The 18,889-nt window shown below is 42.7% G+C and overlaps 3 protein-coding genes across 6 annotated transcripts in view; all 3 read right to left on the reverse strand.

Moving 5' to 3' along the window:
• LOC132260779 (serine/threonine-protein phosphatase 6 regulatory ankyrin repeat subunit B) overlaps positions 1-15,779 on the reverse strand; it is a 17,770-nt gene extending 1,991 nt beyond the window's left edge. The window contains exons 1-4 of one of the 4 annotated variants that reach the window (XM_059759108.1): positions 15,665-15,779; positions 779-856; positions 525-652; positions 33-170 (exon numbers count right to left, since the gene is read on the reverse strand). In XM_059759108.1, the coding sequence (XP_059615091.1) occupies positions 33-170; positions 525-652; positions 779-854 (342 nt within the window). In that variant the 5' untranslated portion in view covers positions 855-856; positions 15,665-15,779. Of the gene's footprint in view, positions 1-32; positions 171-524; positions 653-778; positions 1,560-2,106; positions 2,407-15,652 lie in introns of those variants that run through there. The other 3 variants (XM_059759109.1, XM_059759106.1, XM_059759105.1) reach the window with 3 other exon arrangements.
• Positions 2,449-14,939, reverse strand: LOC132259125 (uncharacterized). Its single transcript, XM_059756674.1, has 14 exons — positions 14,795-14,939; positions 12,116-12,460; positions 10,414-10,574; positions 9,172-9,483; positions 8,959-9,114; positions 8,633-8,844; positions 8,150-8,309; positions 6,598-7,402; positions 5,405-5,412; positions 5,084-5,200; positions 4,864-5,028; positions 4,331-4,642; positions 4,152-4,275; positions 2,449-3,871 (listed from the first exon to the last, which is right to left on the reverse strand). The coding sequence occupies exons 1-14, from the start codon at positions 14,856-14,858 to the stop codon at positions 2,460-2,462; spliced, it is 4,353 nt and encodes a 1,450-aa protein (XP_059612657.1). The 5' UTR covers positions 14,859-14,939; the 3' UTR covers positions 2,449-2,459.
• A 1,019-nt stretch (positions 15,780-16,798) lies between the features above and the next one.
• The window catches only part of LOC132260061 (neogenin), a 28,079-nt gene continuing 25,988 nt past the window's right edge, over positions 16,799-18,889 (reverse strand). The window contains exon 14 of the mRNA XM_059757970.1: positions 16,799-18,825. Within this exon, the coding sequence (XP_059613953.1) occupies positions 18,590-18,825 (236 nt within the window). The 3' untranslated portion in view covers positions 16,799-18,589. The remainder of the gene's footprint in view (positions 18,826-18,889) is intronic.

Genomic DNA, 18,889 nt, shown 5'->3' on the forward strand with positions numbered 1-18,889 from the left:
TCGGAAAAGTAGCCTTGTCATCCCGCACTCACTCGGTCAAAAGCTCCGGTTGTCTCTTCCTCGTCGGGCGACGGTGTCGAAGGCACAGCATCGGCAACAGGATGATCAATAACACTCCTTCCGGCTACCTCACGAGCCCCACTCTCCTTCGTGTCGCTTTTTGCCGGGATCTGGAATGATGGCAAATCATTTTTCTGCATGAGAAAATTTCCAACTGCGAGTTTTTGTGGCGCTGACCAGAAAAAATGAATACAATCTTTGGGGTGAATTTATCGGTGGAATGAATATTTCAATCAAACGAATGCTAAATGGATGCTGAGCTCGTGGGTTTCTCTCTGTTGTGTCATTTATGAAAAAGCGCTTATCAAAAGTCATATTGATAATTAAATGATATCCAGGCTATTGAGTGCAGCAAGACTGATTGGTGCGCACGAACCAAAAGCGCGCACAGGCAATTATATAGCACTATAGCAACTATATAGTTGACATTTGGCGATGCGTGAAAAGGTGATATTTTAAATTACCATTTGCTGTTCGTCTGATGCTGGTTTGTTGACGAAATTGTTAAGGTAGCTCGCGAGAAATGCAACAGGATTTTCCGGGCGCTGATTCGCAACTTCGGTGAGTCCCTTTATCAAAGGATCACCCAGACCTGAACGTGGGCGTGCAACAGAGTTTCAGTATAAATGATATACATAAAGACACTTTGGGCGCACATAGGAAAACAAGGTGGGTGGTAAATTGGAAAATGTGAAAATAGAATCCAACGTGAATTTACTTGTAGCCAAATATCGTCCTTCCTCCGTCCTGAACAAGGGAATCTCCAGTAGATTGCCGTTGCCGCTGTCGTTCATGTCTGCAAGGGAAATTGAAAATGCGCAACATTTCACACTATCCCGCTCATGAGCCTCTCTCTCTTGTTGGCAAATGAGCCTAAATATAGAGCACGAAAACATGTCAAATACGGTGGGAAAGCGTGGATTTAAAGGCGGACAACTTTCTCAACAGTTTAAAGGGCAAGACAAAATTAATAAACCCACAATATTTTCCCATTTTAGATTGTGATTGAAATTTGACGAAGAAGAAAAGTTCAACGTGTAACGCAAATTGTCAATAAGAGGACTTTTATGAGGACTCCAAGCTTTCAATTATTATATATCTAAAATTTACTGAGATTTCCCATGGTGAAATTTCTCATTTCGCCAGCAGAAGAAGTCACAGAAAATGTCACTGAAATGTAATCTTTGCTCTTAAATTGAATGCGAAAAGCACCATCACTTCCGCCAAGAATCACAATTGAGCACATGATGAATTAATGATTTCTCATGTCATGTTCTTTGAGATCTTCCATACACACACGAGTTCCTCCTTGATTTGCTACTAATCCATTTAAAGTTGGTTGTGGAATTTTTCAGAGCAAAGAAAAGGAAGCAGGAGTGAGCTTCTTAAAGCAGGTCGACCCATTTATCAACTCGCTGAGGAACAAATCAGATTATCGATTTAATGGTCGAGCGAAATTTGTCTGTGCACCTTTCGTCTGGATTACACAATAAAAGGGACGGAAGATGCTTAATCACATTCTGAATAATTGATAAATTGCAAATTCTAGGCCTTTCTGGGTACACTTTAAGAATATTTAATAATCTGATGGCGAGTTTGTTGGCACTTAGTTTAATGCGAAATACAATAAACTAAGAACATTGATTCAATAAACCGAGAACATTGATTCAATATTCCATGCAAATTTGATAGAATATGTAATGCATATTTAAAGAAATGTTTATAGTTCCACTGACAAAAGTCAGTTGAAGCATGGAAGCAGTCAGAAATGGATGAGAAAGCTTCGTAACTGACTGTTCTCGATAAATACACTGTTCCAAAGGCACGTATTGATTTTTCGTCACTCACAGGAATGCGATTTGTCCCTCATGGAGTCGTGAAATGCGAGATAGGCAGTCGGCTCGAAGCAAAAGTGCATTTTGTTGGAAAGATTCTGTCACGGCCGCGAGGGAGTCAATCACACGTAAAGCTGTTTTGTGCAGAAATCAACACTTGCTGCCAACAGAGAAACACACATGCAAGATAGTCCATAGAGATGTTACTAACCCGCACTTCTTCATGTGTTTAACGAGCATTTTGGAGGGAGAGAAGGCGCGGGATGAGGTTTTGGGGGATGAGAGATGAGCTGGCGAAGATCTTTCCAACAAAAGTAAATAATAAATGAGAAAAGAGGGCCAATAATTGCCTCTAGAGAGTGTTAGATTTGTCAGTTTAGCGGCTCTCCTCTAGGAGGACGGATGCGTGGATGATTGAACCACATGCGCAAGACAGGTGTCCAGGATGCTCTGGTCATTCTAGGTGATGCTCTCGTAGAAACACACAGTGGATGCTCTTAGCTAACACAGAACTGAGAAATATTGCTCCATCTATGTACACAGAATGCAAAAGGTGCGGAAAAGTCAGTTGTTGGTCTCGGCCAAGCTATGCTTCTTCTTGCGGAAGATGTTAACGAACATGGAAGCGATGTGCTTCGTGTTGGTCAACGAGAGATCCTTCTCCAGCTGCAGGATATTCGCCACGGCCGTGCAGAAGTCAATGAACAAACGCCACTCTGTCACGCCCACACTTTGCTTGTTGCTCAGCCTTATCATGCCGGTCTGAAAGACACTTGCGGCATTTGCCTTGGCTTTCGTCATGTGAAGGCATCTTGTGGTGCAGAGGTAGCGCAGATTGTCGCTCTCTTTCATCAGGTGCGGCAGGGAGATGTTGTAGGATAGTCGCAGGCCTGTGCCCAAGTAGGATGGCCTGGAAGTCAGATTGCCCAGGTAGTAAGTGTTGCGGAAGCTGATGATTGCGTCTAGGAACTGAACCGCTCTACCAATTTTTGAGAAAGCTATGCCAATGTCGCCAACTGCAGTGCTGGGTGTTGAGCAGAGAATCCGCAGATGCTCTTGGCAATTTATCCAGGCCACGAGATCATTCGAAGCGCTCACGTAGACTCCTCTGCCGTACGGCCAGTACTGCCCGTTGAGGGCCAGTGACTCTGGCAATTGACAGGCATCCTGGGCGTCTAAGAGAGGGATCAAAAGGCCATAGGCTGACAACATCGTCCTGATCTCCGACGGATTCTCAAGCACTTCGTTCATTGAGTAATACTGTCCGAGACTCTCTTCTCCGATGGCCTCGGAAAAGTCCCTGCTCAGCAATCTTCCAGTCAAGATCCTCTCGACATGCTCAAGCTGAGCAACTGTGAGATTCAAGGGCAGTTCGAAAACATCCAAGTTTCGACAGCACTCAACCAGAGTCGATTTGATGTACTTTCCAGAAGGATCGAGATTCAGATGGATGTCCCTCAGGGCATCAGGCTCGAGACTTGATTCCTCACTCTTTACCTCAGCCGGAGCATTGTCTTGCAATCCGCCTGGGAAAAAGTTGCTCGTCGGATGCGGTCTCAGGTTTTGAGACACATCTAGACAATGGATGTCCTTTATGAGTGGCACCAGAAACTCCCTGAACACCACATAGCAGTCAAAGTCCGGAATCACAACTCCTGCCTCGGCATCGTCATCGATGAGGCGCAGCTGGTGGGTCTTCTTCATCGCCGGCCAGATGATGTCGAAGAGATTGTGATCCAGGCGCGTCTGGCGCATCTTGACCGCATCGAAGACGTTCCGCTTAAGATAGCGGCCCAGGTTGTTGACAACAGTCACGCGAGCCGACGTCCGGCTGCCCGGGATAATGTTGCGCGCGGGCATTTCCGCCAAGGACGGCGTGCGGCTGCTGTCGTGAATGAGCTTGAAGCACCGCTCAAGCGTGGACAGTATGTCAGCATCATCGAGCAGACGTCGCGCGCTGTGGACATCATCCGGCACTATGCGAAATCGCCAGAAAAACTCACAGTCAAAAAAATGTTTACAAGACCGTTCACTTGCATACACTAAGAATCACGGTGGATGTGATTAGGAGGCAAATCATAAGATAATGCATTCTGTTGATTATGTACACGCAATCGGAGGGATGAAGGGAACATTCGGGGAGAGAGAAAACATGCAGCAAGTCAGGACAGAAAATCTAAAGAAATCATGGTAAAAGTGTCTAAAGAATTTGCAGCTCTAGTCACGTCGGGCACTCTAGCACGCGTGCACTCGGACCTTGATCGTTCAACATCTCATCCGCCACCTGCTCCTGCACGCCGAAGTTGCGCAGTAGTTGCTTGTGCGAGAGAAACTTCTCCGCACGGTCGTGCATCATGTAGAACTCCGCCGCGTTGCCCTCCTGGACAATTAGCGTGATTACCACAAATGTCTGCAAGATTAGAGCTCTAGCGTACCTCATCCAGGGCCTTTGGATTAGCGCCCATGTGCACCAGGAGGTTGTAGAAGTGTCCGTTGTCCTGAATGGTCGCCGCGTAGTGCAAGGGTGTCCTCTTCTGCTCATCTAGGGCAGACATCGTCTCTGGAAAGCGACCTGCCAGGTATCTCACTATTCCCGTGTGACCGAAGATCGTGGCCACGTGAAGAGGCGTCGCACCGTTCGGTGAGATTTCGTCCTTGGCGACGGCAAACTTGCGTCGATCGAGGGCTGACTGAAGATCCCTCAAGTTCCCTTCCCGCGCCGCCAAGTGTACTCGTCGAATCTTAGCCTGCACGAAAATTGCATGCGATATTACACTTAAGATTTCAGTCCAGATTGGAAGAGATGAGAAGCAAAAGCAGCCCAATTGTTGCAGAATTTGGCACGATTTGAGGTCCAGACGGCTCAGAATGTTATTAAGATGTGTTCAACACAAAATAATAAATTGTAGGGGATTCCTGAAGGAGGGTTTCCGCAGGGATATGTGTAGTAAGTATTTAACTCCCTCACCATGTACGCCGAAACATTGTCGAGGAACGCCTGAATCTCGGGCTGAGTCGTCTCGAGTCCCATCAATTTGCCGCCCTGGCCATCGAGTACAATGGCCGCCAGGTATTCCATGTCCCCCGCCTCGATAGCAGCTCTAATCTTATCAGTCTGCTGTTGATCCGCTGGCTGAAACAAAGACGACGTGATTGCACGGGATTGCGTGTCGGATACTTGCTCTCACCTCATCATCATTCTCATCGCCGACACGATTCCCACCTTCTGATTGCTGTCCAGTCGCCGGTTCGCCCTGGACGATGCCCTCAATCTCCATCGCGCCGCCCGGCGGCTCCTCGCCCCGCTACAACATTAACACTCTTTGATTATTCACCCAACATTCGTACGCCATTAATCAATATAGGAGAGAGTGACTGACAAAAAGGTGCTGCAGGAGAAATCGATGATGATTTCTTGCCATCAATTATTCATCTGTTTAACATTTCCTCGTGCTGGCACTCGTGTCTGCTTCGGTCTAGCATTCTTTACAAACATTATCAAATCATACGCAATTGACTGTGAAGGGTTCACAAGAGAGAAAAAAATGCAGGGTGTGGGAAAAAGAAATATTGCACAAGACAATGACTTGCTCAATTTTCACCTCTCAAATTAATCCGCGCAAAGGGAAAATTACCTGTCGAATTTCATTTGGGCATGAAAACACCCACTCTAATCCCACCCCATGCTTGGCAGGAAATTAAAGGGAAACAGAAATGGAACTTTGTGGCTAATTTACTTCACATTCCACCGGTAAAAATTACACTTTTCTCAACGGTCCTTGAGAATACAGGCAAATAATGATTACTTCTGTTTGTTTTCACCACTTCACCCACTTTCCCGATCACTGTTTGATGTCTGTATTGAGGAAAATTTTCCACCATGAGCGTGTGAATGTCAGGTGATATACAATTGAAAATTTTCCACATATTTCCTTCATTTGTCAGCCATTTTTGCATCACAATACGCGCGCCCTCAGTGATAAATGGCAAGTGAAAATGCCCAAAAAAGTGTGTCTCAAAAGACGCTTTTCACATATTGAAGTTGTCTTTTTGAGAGCCTCTTCCACTTGAATGGGAACTAGAAAAATCTCTATGAAATTCACTTCTCATTTTTTTGGGGACTAATGTGATTTTTTCCCCTCAGCTGCACAAGAAGTGGTTCCAGGACGGAAATTTTTCCGAGTTTTCACATGATTGATAGAGTGGTGAGGCTTGAGGAATGTCTGTCTGGATAACTGGAGTGAGAAATTCCCTCAGGGAGGAGATAAAGATGTCGATATACATTTTTCAGGGGATCTGTTAACTCAATTCTCGGAAGATTTTCAATTTTGCATTCGGATAAAGCTATAGACAGCATTCTCAAACCATTGATTGAAGTCCACATTACCTTTCTGGCGGTATTTTATGTATAAAAATATTACTTTCTTGAATATTTCCCGATTGAAATAAAAATGCCCCGAGTAAAATTCACTGTAAACTGAACAAGTGCTTTAAATGGCAATTTTCTCAAGAACATCATCAGGAATTAATATAAAGTTTATTAACAAGAAAGACCAAGAAGTTAAGGAGTTTTTGATTGTTTTCTGCATTCAAATTGTGGGAATAGCAAGAAATGTTGTTTCGTTTTTCCTCCCGGCAATATTGACCAGATTGGGAAATGTATTTCTATATCTTTCGTTGCCCTTTTCCTTCTAAGTGTTACTCATTTCAGTACACATAAATTTCCCTGAATGTAACTTGCAAGGTGAAATCCAGAAACGCAAAACGCTTTCTCTTCCATTATTTAAAATTCCAGTGTTATTTGCAACAATCGGGCAAAACATTGAGTGTCGAGGGGTGGAAGTCAAGTGAGAAAATTGCACTCTTTGCATAGAAATTGCACTGTGCATCTCCTGTCGTGTTACCTCTTGCAGTTCCTCATCGTCCGCCCCCACTTCCTCCCCCTCGGCGGGCGCCTGGGAAATTGCGTCGCCGCCCACAGTATCGCCGCTGTCGTCGCATTGCTCAGCACTTGGCACTCGATTAATTGAATCCCCCTCAGCCATCGACTCCGCTTCAGCGGGTGCATCGTCATCAGTCAGGTGGGACCTGATCCCGGGACTCCCCCTCACCTCGGGGTCACTTCTCTCAGTCTCCTGCGCGCCCTCCCTCGAGGGACTCTCCGAGGGACTCTCGTCCTTCTCCTCCGTCGCGGGTTGTTGCTCTTCAGCGGCTCCGTTCACCTCCTCGTCCTTGATGGTCTCCAGGCCGAAATCCTCATTATTGTTCACTTCTCCGTTCACCGGGATTGTTTCAATTTCCACGCCCTCCAGCGACTTCTCTTCCACGGTGTCCAACTGATTTTGTGTGTCCGCAAAGTCAGACACCGCCTCTGGTTGGGACACTAATCTCTCTTGTGGCGTTGTAATTGCAGAAATTCCCTCTTTCGACTCCTCATCCTTCCCATTGGCATCACTCTCAGTCCTGGCAGCTGCGCTGCCATTTGCAAAACTCTCCTCAATAACACGCTATAAAAAGTGAAAGGAGTTGGAGAATCACGGGAGAAGAGACAAATTTGTGGAATAATGAGCTCACTGCATAGCGTTCTTCAAATTACTGAGAAGAAATCCGTACCAAGAGGGAGATATTGTGGTAAAAAGTGATGTGCCGTTTTGCGAAAGTCCTTCAATCTTTTACATTCTTGTGCTAAAGTCAAGACTGAACTTTTTGAGGATAAAAAGCACTAAAATTTATGAAAAGGTTCAGCATGACTTCAAAAATAGCATTTCAGAGAAATATTAATTAAGAACAGTTTCAGTTGTTTCTGACTGGTTTTGGAATTGAAATCAACAAATTTTAGTTGCAGAGATTTTCCAGGGAAATTCGGGAGTGTCAAAAGGAGTGCACAGATTTTAGCCGCTCTATCTCCCCCTTGTTGCGTCCTTATGCAGATGCTCGTGAAAGCGCGAAGTGGCAGACAAATGAGAAGACGAGGCGAACAATGAATGATTTCTCCCAAAGGATACTACCAGGATAATTGACGATGAGCGAGTCGAAACTTGTAATCTGTCCCTAAAGAGTGAGAAGAGGTAAAATGAGCATTTCCGACAATTTCCACCCCCACAGATCAAATTGTCTTGTGCCAGCGACTTGATGCAAGTGAATGCGAGTGTTTTGGTGATTTCCGAAAGCACCATGAAGAGACTGAGCAGAGGCAAAGGCACGCAGAGTTGGAAAAAGAAGTGTTTGCATAAAATCTGTTGAACAACACTTACATAGTGCGGCGTCGGCGGTCTCTTGCTCGCGTCCGTGGCTTTGGCTGACCTGGCAAAAATCGCCGATGGTGCGACAGAAGCAACAGTCCGCGCTGCGGCCTCATGTAAATTCCCCGGCATCGTTTCCTCCTCTTCTGGAATTGCTACGCTTTCACCCTCGCTGAAAGAGGGAATTTTCCTATTAACATTCAACCACGTTCTGCTTCGCGTAAGCAATTATCTGATAAGACGCATAATTTTTTTTTAGCAGAAAAAGCTCTCAACAAAGGAAAGCGCGGGCTTAAAGCTTCGCCACGCGATATCCTCGAAAATCCCCCACAAATTATTGTGTACTTTCAATTTTCCCTCTTCCTCGATACATGCGGAATATACATGTCGTGCAGAATGGAATTTGATTGGGAAGACGCCCAAATTGGTCTCTAATGAAAATCTGCGGACAATTTATGCAAATTCAATTGCTGGCAAGCGAATCCTTTGCCTTACCTCTTGAACCCGTTGACCTCCACAGTTTCCGGCGTGGTGACACTCGTGCGACCGTCCGAGCCCGTGTCGACGTTGTCTGACGAGAGGCTTCCGTTGCGTGAAATGATACTGAACGACGCTTTGTCGTGCACTCCGCGTGAAGCTTCTAAAGCAGTGCTTTTGCCGTTGGCATCCAAACTAAGCGATGTCGATTTTTTGACTGATGCTCGTGTCTGCAAAAAGTGATTAGCTCCGGACAGGTTAGCGAAACAAGGGGCATGTCTTTGGATTTGTCAAAGGGAAGAAAGGGAGGAAGAACATGTAATGGCACTTCACGCGGATTTTACTTGAATGCCCGCCCATTTGCTCGGCTCAGTTATTATGCTCCAGTCGAAGTCCGGCACAACGGTCTGAGCGATGCGCGGCGCCTCGGGCACCACGGTAAGGAGCGATCTGTCGATGTCCTGCGGCCTCTGCCTGTAGTACTCGGCAGCTCGCATTTTCTGCAGGGAAACTGCGCAATTAGGCGGCGGACAGGGCGGCTATAGGGCAATTCTTACGCTATCGGTGGCCGTCTCGTCGGCGCCCGCTTGCACGAGCAGATTGAATGTGCGCTCATTGTTCTTCGCCGCCGCGGCCCAGTGCAGCGGCAGCTTGCCCGAGTCGTCCACGTCCGTGGCGGCCTCCGGCCAGACGGACAGCAGGTACTCCACGACACGCGTGTGCGCCAGGCCGGCCGCCTTGTGGAGCGCCGTGAGGCCGTTCTGGTCCTTGCTCGACAGCAAGATCGGCGGGACGGGATGCGCGGTGCGCTTCATCAGGTAGTCCAGGTCATTATCCACGCACGCCGAGTGGGCGTCTTTTATCACATTCTGAAGGGCGATTAAGAGAATTACTTCCCGAAAGGACGAACTTTCTCGCGCAGTTTGATGAGAAGCTTTTAATGATATTTTGTGAGAGAAACTTGAACCGACTTCCAGTTCAAATGTTTTCAATTTATTGTGGAAAAACTATGTCATATATTGCCTTATCCTTCAACTCGCTAAAATGTAAGCCTAAACCGCCAATATGTGTTTGGCATTAATGTCAATTTGAGTAATTTGTCTTGGAGTTTTGCGTTCAATCGATATTGATGGTCTAATTTCATTTCCTCTATCTGGAAATAATATCAATTTCCGAGTGGGATTATCTAATTGTCACATCTTTCATTTTACATTTATGACTTACATTGTGTAACATTATGATTCATTTATCTTTCGTGTGGCATCGAACGTTTTGCCTCCGTGTTGAATTCCCCATTGAATCTATTTGCAGAATACTAGAGGAATTTCACTGGAAAATCGACACATGGTTCGAGAGATAAAGTATACATTTGAAAATGCATGAAATTCCGAAAAAAATTCTCATGCGATGTAACAAAGTACACGCTCAGTGACAATAAATTGACAAATTAATAATTTATGCATAATGATGATGAATTTGATGAGAGAAAAAATGTGACAGAATTAATTCGCACCATAACAAGATGTTTTAATTATCTGCATTGACGGTATTTTTAATTAGAAATGAATATTTCCCAAACAGCAAATTACACAATCAATGACTCTACATATTAATTACAGTCATTATCGATTTTTCCTGTAATGACTGTGTTTTGGGGGCTTTTTTGCGAAACAAATTTGTCTCTCAACCCTGGGAAATTCTGTTAAATTTCCTAATGTTCAATAGAGCGGAAGAAAAGTTGGAAAATTGCGCGAGAGCTTCTCATCGTGAACTTCGCACTGAGTGGAAGACAATCTTACCAGAATGTATGGTACAGCCTCGAGAAATCTCCTCATTCTGGGATGAGTGCTAATCTCCGATCGCAATTTCATGCCTTGACCTGCCCACAGGACTTTAGTCAGCTTCGGTATGTCTTTATCGTGAATCCAGATGCGAATGTTCGCTGGCTTTACGTTCACGACTGTTGGCGAGAAAGGAGTGGAAAATTACGTAAATTATCCATTTCACGATCCTTAAAATAGTTACACGGCAATTATATCACATTACACCACTTTTTGTCGTTAACTATATCTTTTTTAGAATGTCATCCCCTTCGCACAAGGGCTTCGTGCCTATATTTATCTCAATCCATCATGCACCCTTATAAAGTATTCTCCGAGGGTTGTACGTCGATTTCTAAATTTAAATCCCTCAATGTGGCTTGAAGAAGATTCAAATTTATTCTCATCAATTTCCTATAAAGTCCATTTTCTCAAGAGGGCGAAAAAAGCCGGCAAGATGAGGCGAAAAGTTCATAAATCGATTACTTTGCACTCAAATACCCATGAATATTACAAAAGTCAATTAGCCGAGGAAATTCATTTATGATGGATTCCAAATATTTTACCTGCGCTGCCATTGCTCTCAATTACCTTCTTTCGGAGGTGGATCCTGACCCACTTTTCCCGCCAATTGAACACTCATTCCCAACACTGAAAAGAGAGAAGAAACACAGCCAATTTATGTGAACGCCATCGCTTTAATTCTCCCCATCGAGTTTTCCTTTTGAAAAATCCCAAGGAGATGCACAAGGTTAATTTCGCATGGGGTTTAAATTAACCCGCTCACCGGAGGCTAAAAATAAAACCATGGGAATTTGGACAGATGCACGAGTTCCCGCCCTCACTTCGCATCGTCATGGGGTGTCGGAAAAAAAGAGCGTGTGAACGTGGAAAATTCCCGATAAACGCACTGGGAAAACCCATTTTTTCCACAATTGATCCAACTAACATTCCTCAAAGAGTTGTGCAAGAATTTAAATGCAAAACAATTAAAGTCTAGCGGAGGTAAAAAGCTCATCTCATACTTTTCAAGTACAATTCACCTTTGAGAAGTTATTTTTCCCAACATTTTATTCATATAGTAAATCCTCTTTTTCCCACACTGTTCATTTTGCTTTCCTGCAGTAGAATTTGACGATATAAAGGGTGTTATTATGGGGCAGAATGTGCAGACTTTGCCAAGTTGAGAGCCTCTAAATGTGAATAACTGTGTCAAAAGTACGAAAAGTGCACTACTTAATTGCTCTTTTGCTGGGTTTCGCAAAGTTTTTGGCGCTCAAAATACTTTTCCCCCCAGGAAAAGGATAATATTATTTAATGCACTCTTGTAACGACTCTTCGGATAGTGCGCATCATGTTCCATGTTTTCCATAAAATATACATATTTCATTGCATCGCTTATTGAATATTTCAGGGGCGCTTTTCTATTTCACTTCGATAGGAAATTTATTCAAGTTTTCAAAGCAATAACGATGTTGGAAATTTCAGATTTATATGAATTTTTAACAAATCTCATGTCAATTGGAAATGAATTATTTCAATAAATATTTTCTATTAATTTTTAAACATTCATTCGTGGAATAATTGAATAAATGGATGCAGAATAGCGAGATTCGCCGAAAAGAGTATATTTTGTTCTGTAACATTGCAATAGCAAATAAATCTTGTATAGCTTTCAAACCTTCATCCTCGCGAATTTTGCTAAGATTCTCCTCCATGGTGAGTTCGGAAAATCCGCTCTTTCTCTCTCTCTCTCTCTCACGTGGGGAAAAGTGACACTTTCCGCTTCTGCAGTTGTCGATCGAATGCGGCTGCAATAAATCGGACAAAGTCACAAGAATTCCGCACCGCGAGTCACGCCGGAGGCACTCGTGAGTCCAACACTCAACTGTGAACTTGACAGTCTTCACTGGGTCTCGAGTGCTGCCCAGAACTGGGTTAGGCGCTCTCCATTCCGTGTCTGAAGCGTTCAACCCTTGTGCTCGACACTGAGGACGGAACCGGAATGTGGATGGAAACCACCTGTCTAAATGGTGTTTGTCACACTTTCAGCATTTACAGACACATTTATTATTCGTGGGCGACCTCGAATCGATAAATCGAACGCTGCATTCCAATTGCCTGAGCCCACGCGCGCGGGCTTCCGCCGAAGGGCCGCTCGAGGGGCGCGAAGGGTGGTCAGGGACATGTCGATGGGATCACCCCAAAACTGTCCCGAATTGAGCTATTCAGAGGCGTCGCCAGTCGCCAAATGAGTCACGAGCACTCAGCCGAAACGTGTGTTGATTTGAATACGAGTTTTTCCATATTTTGCATCCTTTAATATCTGTGCTAAATTCTGAATTCCACTTTAACGCGATTGTAAAATCAGATGTTGGAAAAATACCAAAAATCAGTGATTTCTAGACCCATTTTCTATGAGTGTAAAAAAATCAATCGAAAGTTTCCATATGTAACGAGATTCAACATCATTTATAACACTCCATTCTTTGTGTAATGATTGCATCATGTCATTTTTTGTTATTAACTTTGGGCTGTTTTAATTGAATATCATGAAAAATATCAATTCGAATATAAATAAGTATTACAAATGCGTGTAAAATTAATTTACCAAATGATTTGATTATCATTAAAATATTAATTATTGATTTTTGCACTTTTTGCCACAGAATATTTCATCATATCAATAAATTTCTCTTTAAAACGTGCCAAATTTAATATCTCTTATTTTTTGATTTTGAAATTTGATTTTCAGAATAATAAATAAGTCTAGGTTCTGATACAGTATATAAAGCTCAACTTGCCACCATAAAAAGTCTCCTAAGTTCAGTAAATGGATTTAACATATGTTTTATCGTCATTACATCTACTTATTATTGACAGATACATAATTTCCTTTGTCGGCCGAGTGAAACATTGTTCCAACAAAGGCAACATCGCGCACGTGGAGAAATTGGGGCCAATCGAAGGGCGACGGCCTGAGAAATGACCAAGGCGCCTTTTGCAGGGCACCAAATCTCACCGAATTGCGCTGCAAAAGGACACGAAGTGAAAGTTTAATTATCTCCAAGGTGGAAGAGTCAATAATTAATAATGTTGGCAACGCTATCGCTACACTTCCGGCGGGGAGCCTCAATTAGGCATTCGGCGGGGTGGGGCGAAAACGCCGGAAAATGTTGGCATTAACACAAAGGAAAACATGCGAGGAGTGTGAGTGGCGAAAGCCAATAAACCCGAATGGGGCGCACTTCGGTGAAATCGATTCCAATTGAAAGCTCATGACGAGTGGCGAAAGAGTGCTTTCGTGTTTTTTTTTCTCTTTGCTCCCCAAAAACACTCTGGCAATTAATCATATGCTGAGGATATAAAAGGCGACTGCCAATTTAGTCACGCGGAAGGATTCACAATGTCGAACGAGTGGCGAACAGAAGTGCTGTTTATGGGGAGAAGAACGACTGTTGTGCGGGTGAGAAAGTTGCCACGGAGGTAATAACAATTTTGATAAGAACACTCGAGGAAAGAGTGACTTTCTTGCTGTGTGATTTAATATTAACGCTCGTTTGATTCCGTTTAACCTGTATTACTTGCTAGTTTGACCGCAAGGCGTTTAATTTCAGGCATAATTGACTTGACTTCACACAAAATTAATGAATCTCTTAATAATAAGAGAATTAAAATTCAAACATTCATACTTTTCTAACAATAATTCACACTTAATAGAATAGTTGTTCATTTGCTATTGCTTGAATTGCCAGAAAGGAGAATCTGCATGATTTCTAGCAGTGCGAAACTGCAGAGAAAAACATATTTTGTGCCAACTGAAGGCAAATGCAGTTGCATTCTTTATAATACAATAAATTCAGTTCGCATTTGAGCTTCATCGCATTTGCATTTTCAGTGAGAAATACAGCCCACAAAATTCATCTTGAAGCCTTCTGAAATTCATAGCTTTTGAGAATTTCAAGCTCCTTTCAATAGTGGAAAAATGAGTTTCTTCCTGACAGTTTTATGCAAATGCGCTTAAGTTGAAATATTTGTTTTGCGAATAAATATTTCACAGAGAAATTATATTAATTATAATGGTTTTTGAATGTAATAACACTATTTTGCACTATAAATAGATTATTTCAGCATTAGCGACCCATTTATATCGTCAATTTTAATCACCCAACATAATCCAGAATTACATACTTTGCATACTTTAGAGTAAATAGTAAAATTGGACATTTCAGTCCATTTGTGTATGATTGTATAAACCAAAAAGCATTCACTTTACGTGTATAATGTGGGTGAAAATAAGCTCAAAAGCTCTGCTAAAAATATGCGCATACGTATTTTTGGATAATGTGAAAAACTTTACCTTTGGGCGGTGATGAGTGATAGTAAAGCGCTCGATTTCGCAAGCGACGCTTAAAGTGCGGCATGTTGAGGCTCTGTTGATCGGCGAGACGAGTTGAGAAGCTCCCACAACATGTTAGAACATCCACAAAACTTCCCGATCACTTCTGGCAACGTCCTTCGTGAGCACCGAGAAAGACATTGCCATGGACTTAAGCACTAATGCGGATGAAGGACCTTCGGACAGTTGTGGAGTGGGAAGAGGGAAGAAGTGGGAGTGGATGAAATAATTAATTAATGCATTCGTGAGTTGATCCACTTCAGTCCATCTCACTTTGTCGTCTTTGCATATTGATTTTAGAGGACAGAACAGCACTTAAAGCGTTGCAGTGGACAAAAATTGCAGACAGCACTCAACATTGCCAGGGAGGATGTTCCGGAATGCTCCGCAAGCGGTACATTTAGAGGGAAATTGCCACGCAAAAGAGACAACTGTGCACAACTCTTTGGGTGCCACTTTTTGCTCGCGATGTGGGAGGGAATTATTTACGAGTCAACATGCAACCAAGTGCAGGCGCGATCGATTTAATCGAACACTTGTGCCTCTTTTAGGGGTCACTTGGCGTCGACGATGGAAATGATAGTGATTTTCAACGGTTTGCCAGCAAAGAAAATTGCCAGGAAGTGACTATTTAGTCGGGACAATGGCCTGAAGGCGGAAGCGTGCCGTTCTTGGGAACTTGAACCTCGCCCAGCATTGAAGGATCACACGCAATGTCCTATGCAAATTTATGCTAAAAAGCCTGGAGTCCTCACAGCAAAAAAGGATTCGATCGAGAATTGCGTGCCCTCGACAGAGATGAAGCGGGAGTTGAGTGACCTCTTGACTCACTGCAAACACTGGGGTTAGATTGCGGACACTCTGGGAGGCAAACAGCCAAAGGAAAGCACCAGACACGCGTCCTCAGAAGACACTTCCACACTCGCCAGAGTCACATCGGAAACTGACAAGAGGCGATAGTGTTGAACTTTACAATCGAGGAGCGATTACACGAAAGCCACCCACCGGCCGGCACGGCATGTTTGCCAATTTGGACTGGGAGAGCTCCACCTGGTCATCAAGTTCAATTCCCGGACGCGCGCTGTGTTGTGGCCGCGGAATGCCATGGCGATGGCACACTTTTCAAATATTTAAAACGGGAATCACCCGAGCCAGGACTCGAGAAGCGTGGGATCCGCCTCGAGCACTCGAGAAGACGTTGAGGCCTTCGGCGTGAGAATTGTCCTCTGGCGACAATAGACCGGCCCAGAGTTGCTTATCAGACAGATCGGAGCCCAAATCGATGGAATAGAATTGAAATCATTTCACCTGTCATGATTTATTACACATATTCAGCGATAAGTTTCTCTCACTCTTGAAGACTCCAAGCTTGAGTCCGAAAGGTACGCACTCATTCGAAGCTCAACATGGCTTTAGAAAGGTCAGAAATTCAAAATGTCTGCAAAAGCAGCACAGAATCTTCTCGAAATCCCCAGTAAATTCTTCTTTTGTAGTTCATTTTGAAGCATCAAAATGACTCGTTCTTTGGGATTTTGGTACTTTTCTGGGCTCTTCTCGCCGTGATTCTGATCGATTTCCTCACGATTTAAGCTCATTTGTGTCCAACATGTCTGATTAGCAACTTTAAACTCTCTCGCCAATGCATTGATTTCAACTCTGCAGCATCGACAGCCCTTATTTGAGGGTTGACATTGATTGAGGGAAAACTGTAGACGTGGTGAAAGTCACATGCTTAATAATTGAGCATTAAATGACTTTGTTGTGTTTTTCCCATTAACCGTGTCACATTCTTCGAGGTTTCAGTACAATGCTGAATTAATTGAACTTGCGTGAACGCGTGGAGGAACTTTCCACGAAGTCGCGCCATTCCTGAGAACCACCAATGACTTGTTGCACTTTCCCAATTAATTGCTCAAGTGGTTATAAAGCCTGTGTGTTTAGGAAACATTTTACTTTATTCTTCGCATGAAGTTCAAATTATAAAACATCTTTGTCATTTCACTTTTTCGTCCCATTTTTAAAACGCCATTTCGAAATAAGTTCAATATAATTATATTTTATAGCGCGTTTCCATGAATTTTTCTCCTTTATATCATATTTATAGAAGAACATAAATGCCCAAAATTATATTCTTTCAATACCAATTAAGCAAATTGAAATATTCATTATATTCTTCATGTTATTTTTAGTCCCTCTTTTTTTCATAGAAAATATTTCATGTGCACTGAAAAATCCCCTTCTAAATTCACGTGAAAATTTCTCTTTTGTGGCAAAAATGTTGGAAAAATTTATGTGTATTCTGGCGTAGTAAAATATTTCATGCAATTCTTACACTTTTCAATGTTACATCTTTATATTTAGGGAATATTTTACTTGTGTGTCTGTCGATTGATTTTTATGTATATTTACATATTACACATTTAACGTTACATTCTTTTCGTTTCCTTTATGTGCTTCTTTTTGCAGTTTACTTATCAATCATTCACGCGATTGTAAAAAAATGTTGTCAAAAAACCTCTTGTTTTAAAAGTCTCTTGCAGGAAGTGGTTTTCATCAATTCATTCTTGGAAGATTACTTATTCGGTGCGATATTCTTTCGATATAAAATACTGGTAAATAATGATATTCAATCGCTGTGGATTTTCTATGGGAATATTATACACATTGATGATGTGGTGATTCGTGGACAAAATAATACTGTTTGTATAGACAAAATTACACAAAAATTTCCAGCTATTTCTCACATAATCTCTTAAGTTAGCCGAGACACAAATCGGTTAAGTGGTAAATTTACCGGTTCAAAGGTGAAAGTACATTAATTTTCTCAAAAATCCTTTGCAAAATTCGTAAAATTCTTTGCATAATTTCCACATTATACTCTTATGAGACAATAGAAAGGGAAAAAGATGTATAAACATGAATAATATTGTAAAATACACCAAAAATGGCACTATTTGTTAATGGCTCAATAAAACTTTATGCGCTTCACAATCAAATTTGAAGCACTTTCGTCCGATATTTTGTGCTATTTTATCGAATAGTTTATAGTTAATAAATTTCTATAATATACCATTCTTTCATGGTTGGCTTGGAGGACTGAAACCTCAGATGTTTCACGCTTTTTACAGTTTTCTCATCGAGAAATGCGCTCAAAGTGTGTTTAACTAAAAACTAAATACTCCTTAAATCATGCCATTAAATAAGATTGTCACTTAGGAAATTAAATCACAAATAAAATTACTACATTATAAATTAAACTTATAAAATCATCATACATTCCAGAAGACAAAGGATAAAACTCTCGCTCGCAAATTTCACACTCCAAATCCATTTTTCCTAATCATAATTTTTCATCATTTCTCCGAGTGTGTGGCAAAATAAAGCTTCTCACATTGTGATGCAATTTCTCTACAATAAAACCTAGTAAAACATGTTACAAAGTAGAGTTTAGTGGCAGAAAAATTTTGTACCTATCGTTATAAAATAAGGTCCTAAGAAGCAAATTCTCCCAAACCAGAGAATTTGCACTATCACAAAATTACCAATTCGGGCAATCAAACTCCCAGCATTGATGTCAAATCAAGAACTCAGTGAAGAAAGACAAATTAAACAAGTTCACACTCTCTAAACACACTGTCACACTTCTCGCCAGTCTTTTGTAGCCATCAAGCTCTCTCTCTCTCTCTCTCACTCTCTTCTACTCTTGAGATTTCAATCGGCAGTGTTGATCCCACAAATTCCCACTTCTTCTGCAGCCTAACACTCGAACTCGTTGGCCGTGATTGCACTCAAGTCCTTCATGAGTCCCTCGAGGTTCGCCATCTCCTGATTCAGCTCCTCCGTGGACGTGCTGGGCGCCAGTCGCTGCACCTCGTCAGCCGAGTGCGCCACGACGCCGGAGCCGTTCTGCAGGCGATTCGCCATCGGATTCGTGGCCAGGCTGGGCTTCTTGAAGGGCGACGCGTTCTGCGGACGAATCGTCACGGCGGGAACTGCAGAAGAACACACAAATGAGCATTAATACAAGATAATTGACATTCAGATTCAATTTCTCTT

This window comes from Phlebotomus argentipes, unplaced genomic scaffold (assembly GCF_947086385.1).
Source record: "Phlebotomus argentipes unplaced genomic scaffold, Phlebotomus argentipes genome assembly scaffold_18, whole genome shotgun sequence".
Classification (NCBI taxonomy): Eukaryota; Metazoa; Arthropoda; class Insecta; order Diptera; family Psychodidae; genus Phlebotomus; species Phlebotomus argentipes.

Excerpts from the sequence above, each read along its gene's own strand:
- LOC132259125 (XM_059756674.1), bottom strand. The coding sequence starts at position 14,858 with ATGCCGCACTTTAAGCGTCGCTTGCGAAATCGAGCGCTTTACTATCAC. Across the intron at positions 9,484-10,413 it reads AGGCTGTACCATACATTCTG|AATGTGATAAAAGACGCCCA; the intron begins GTAAGATTGTCT and ends ATCGCCCTTCAG. Across the intron at positions 7,403-8,149 it reads GACCGCCGACGCCGCACTAT|CGTGTTATTGAGGAGAGTTT; the intron begins GTAAGTGTTGTT and ends CACTTTTTATAG.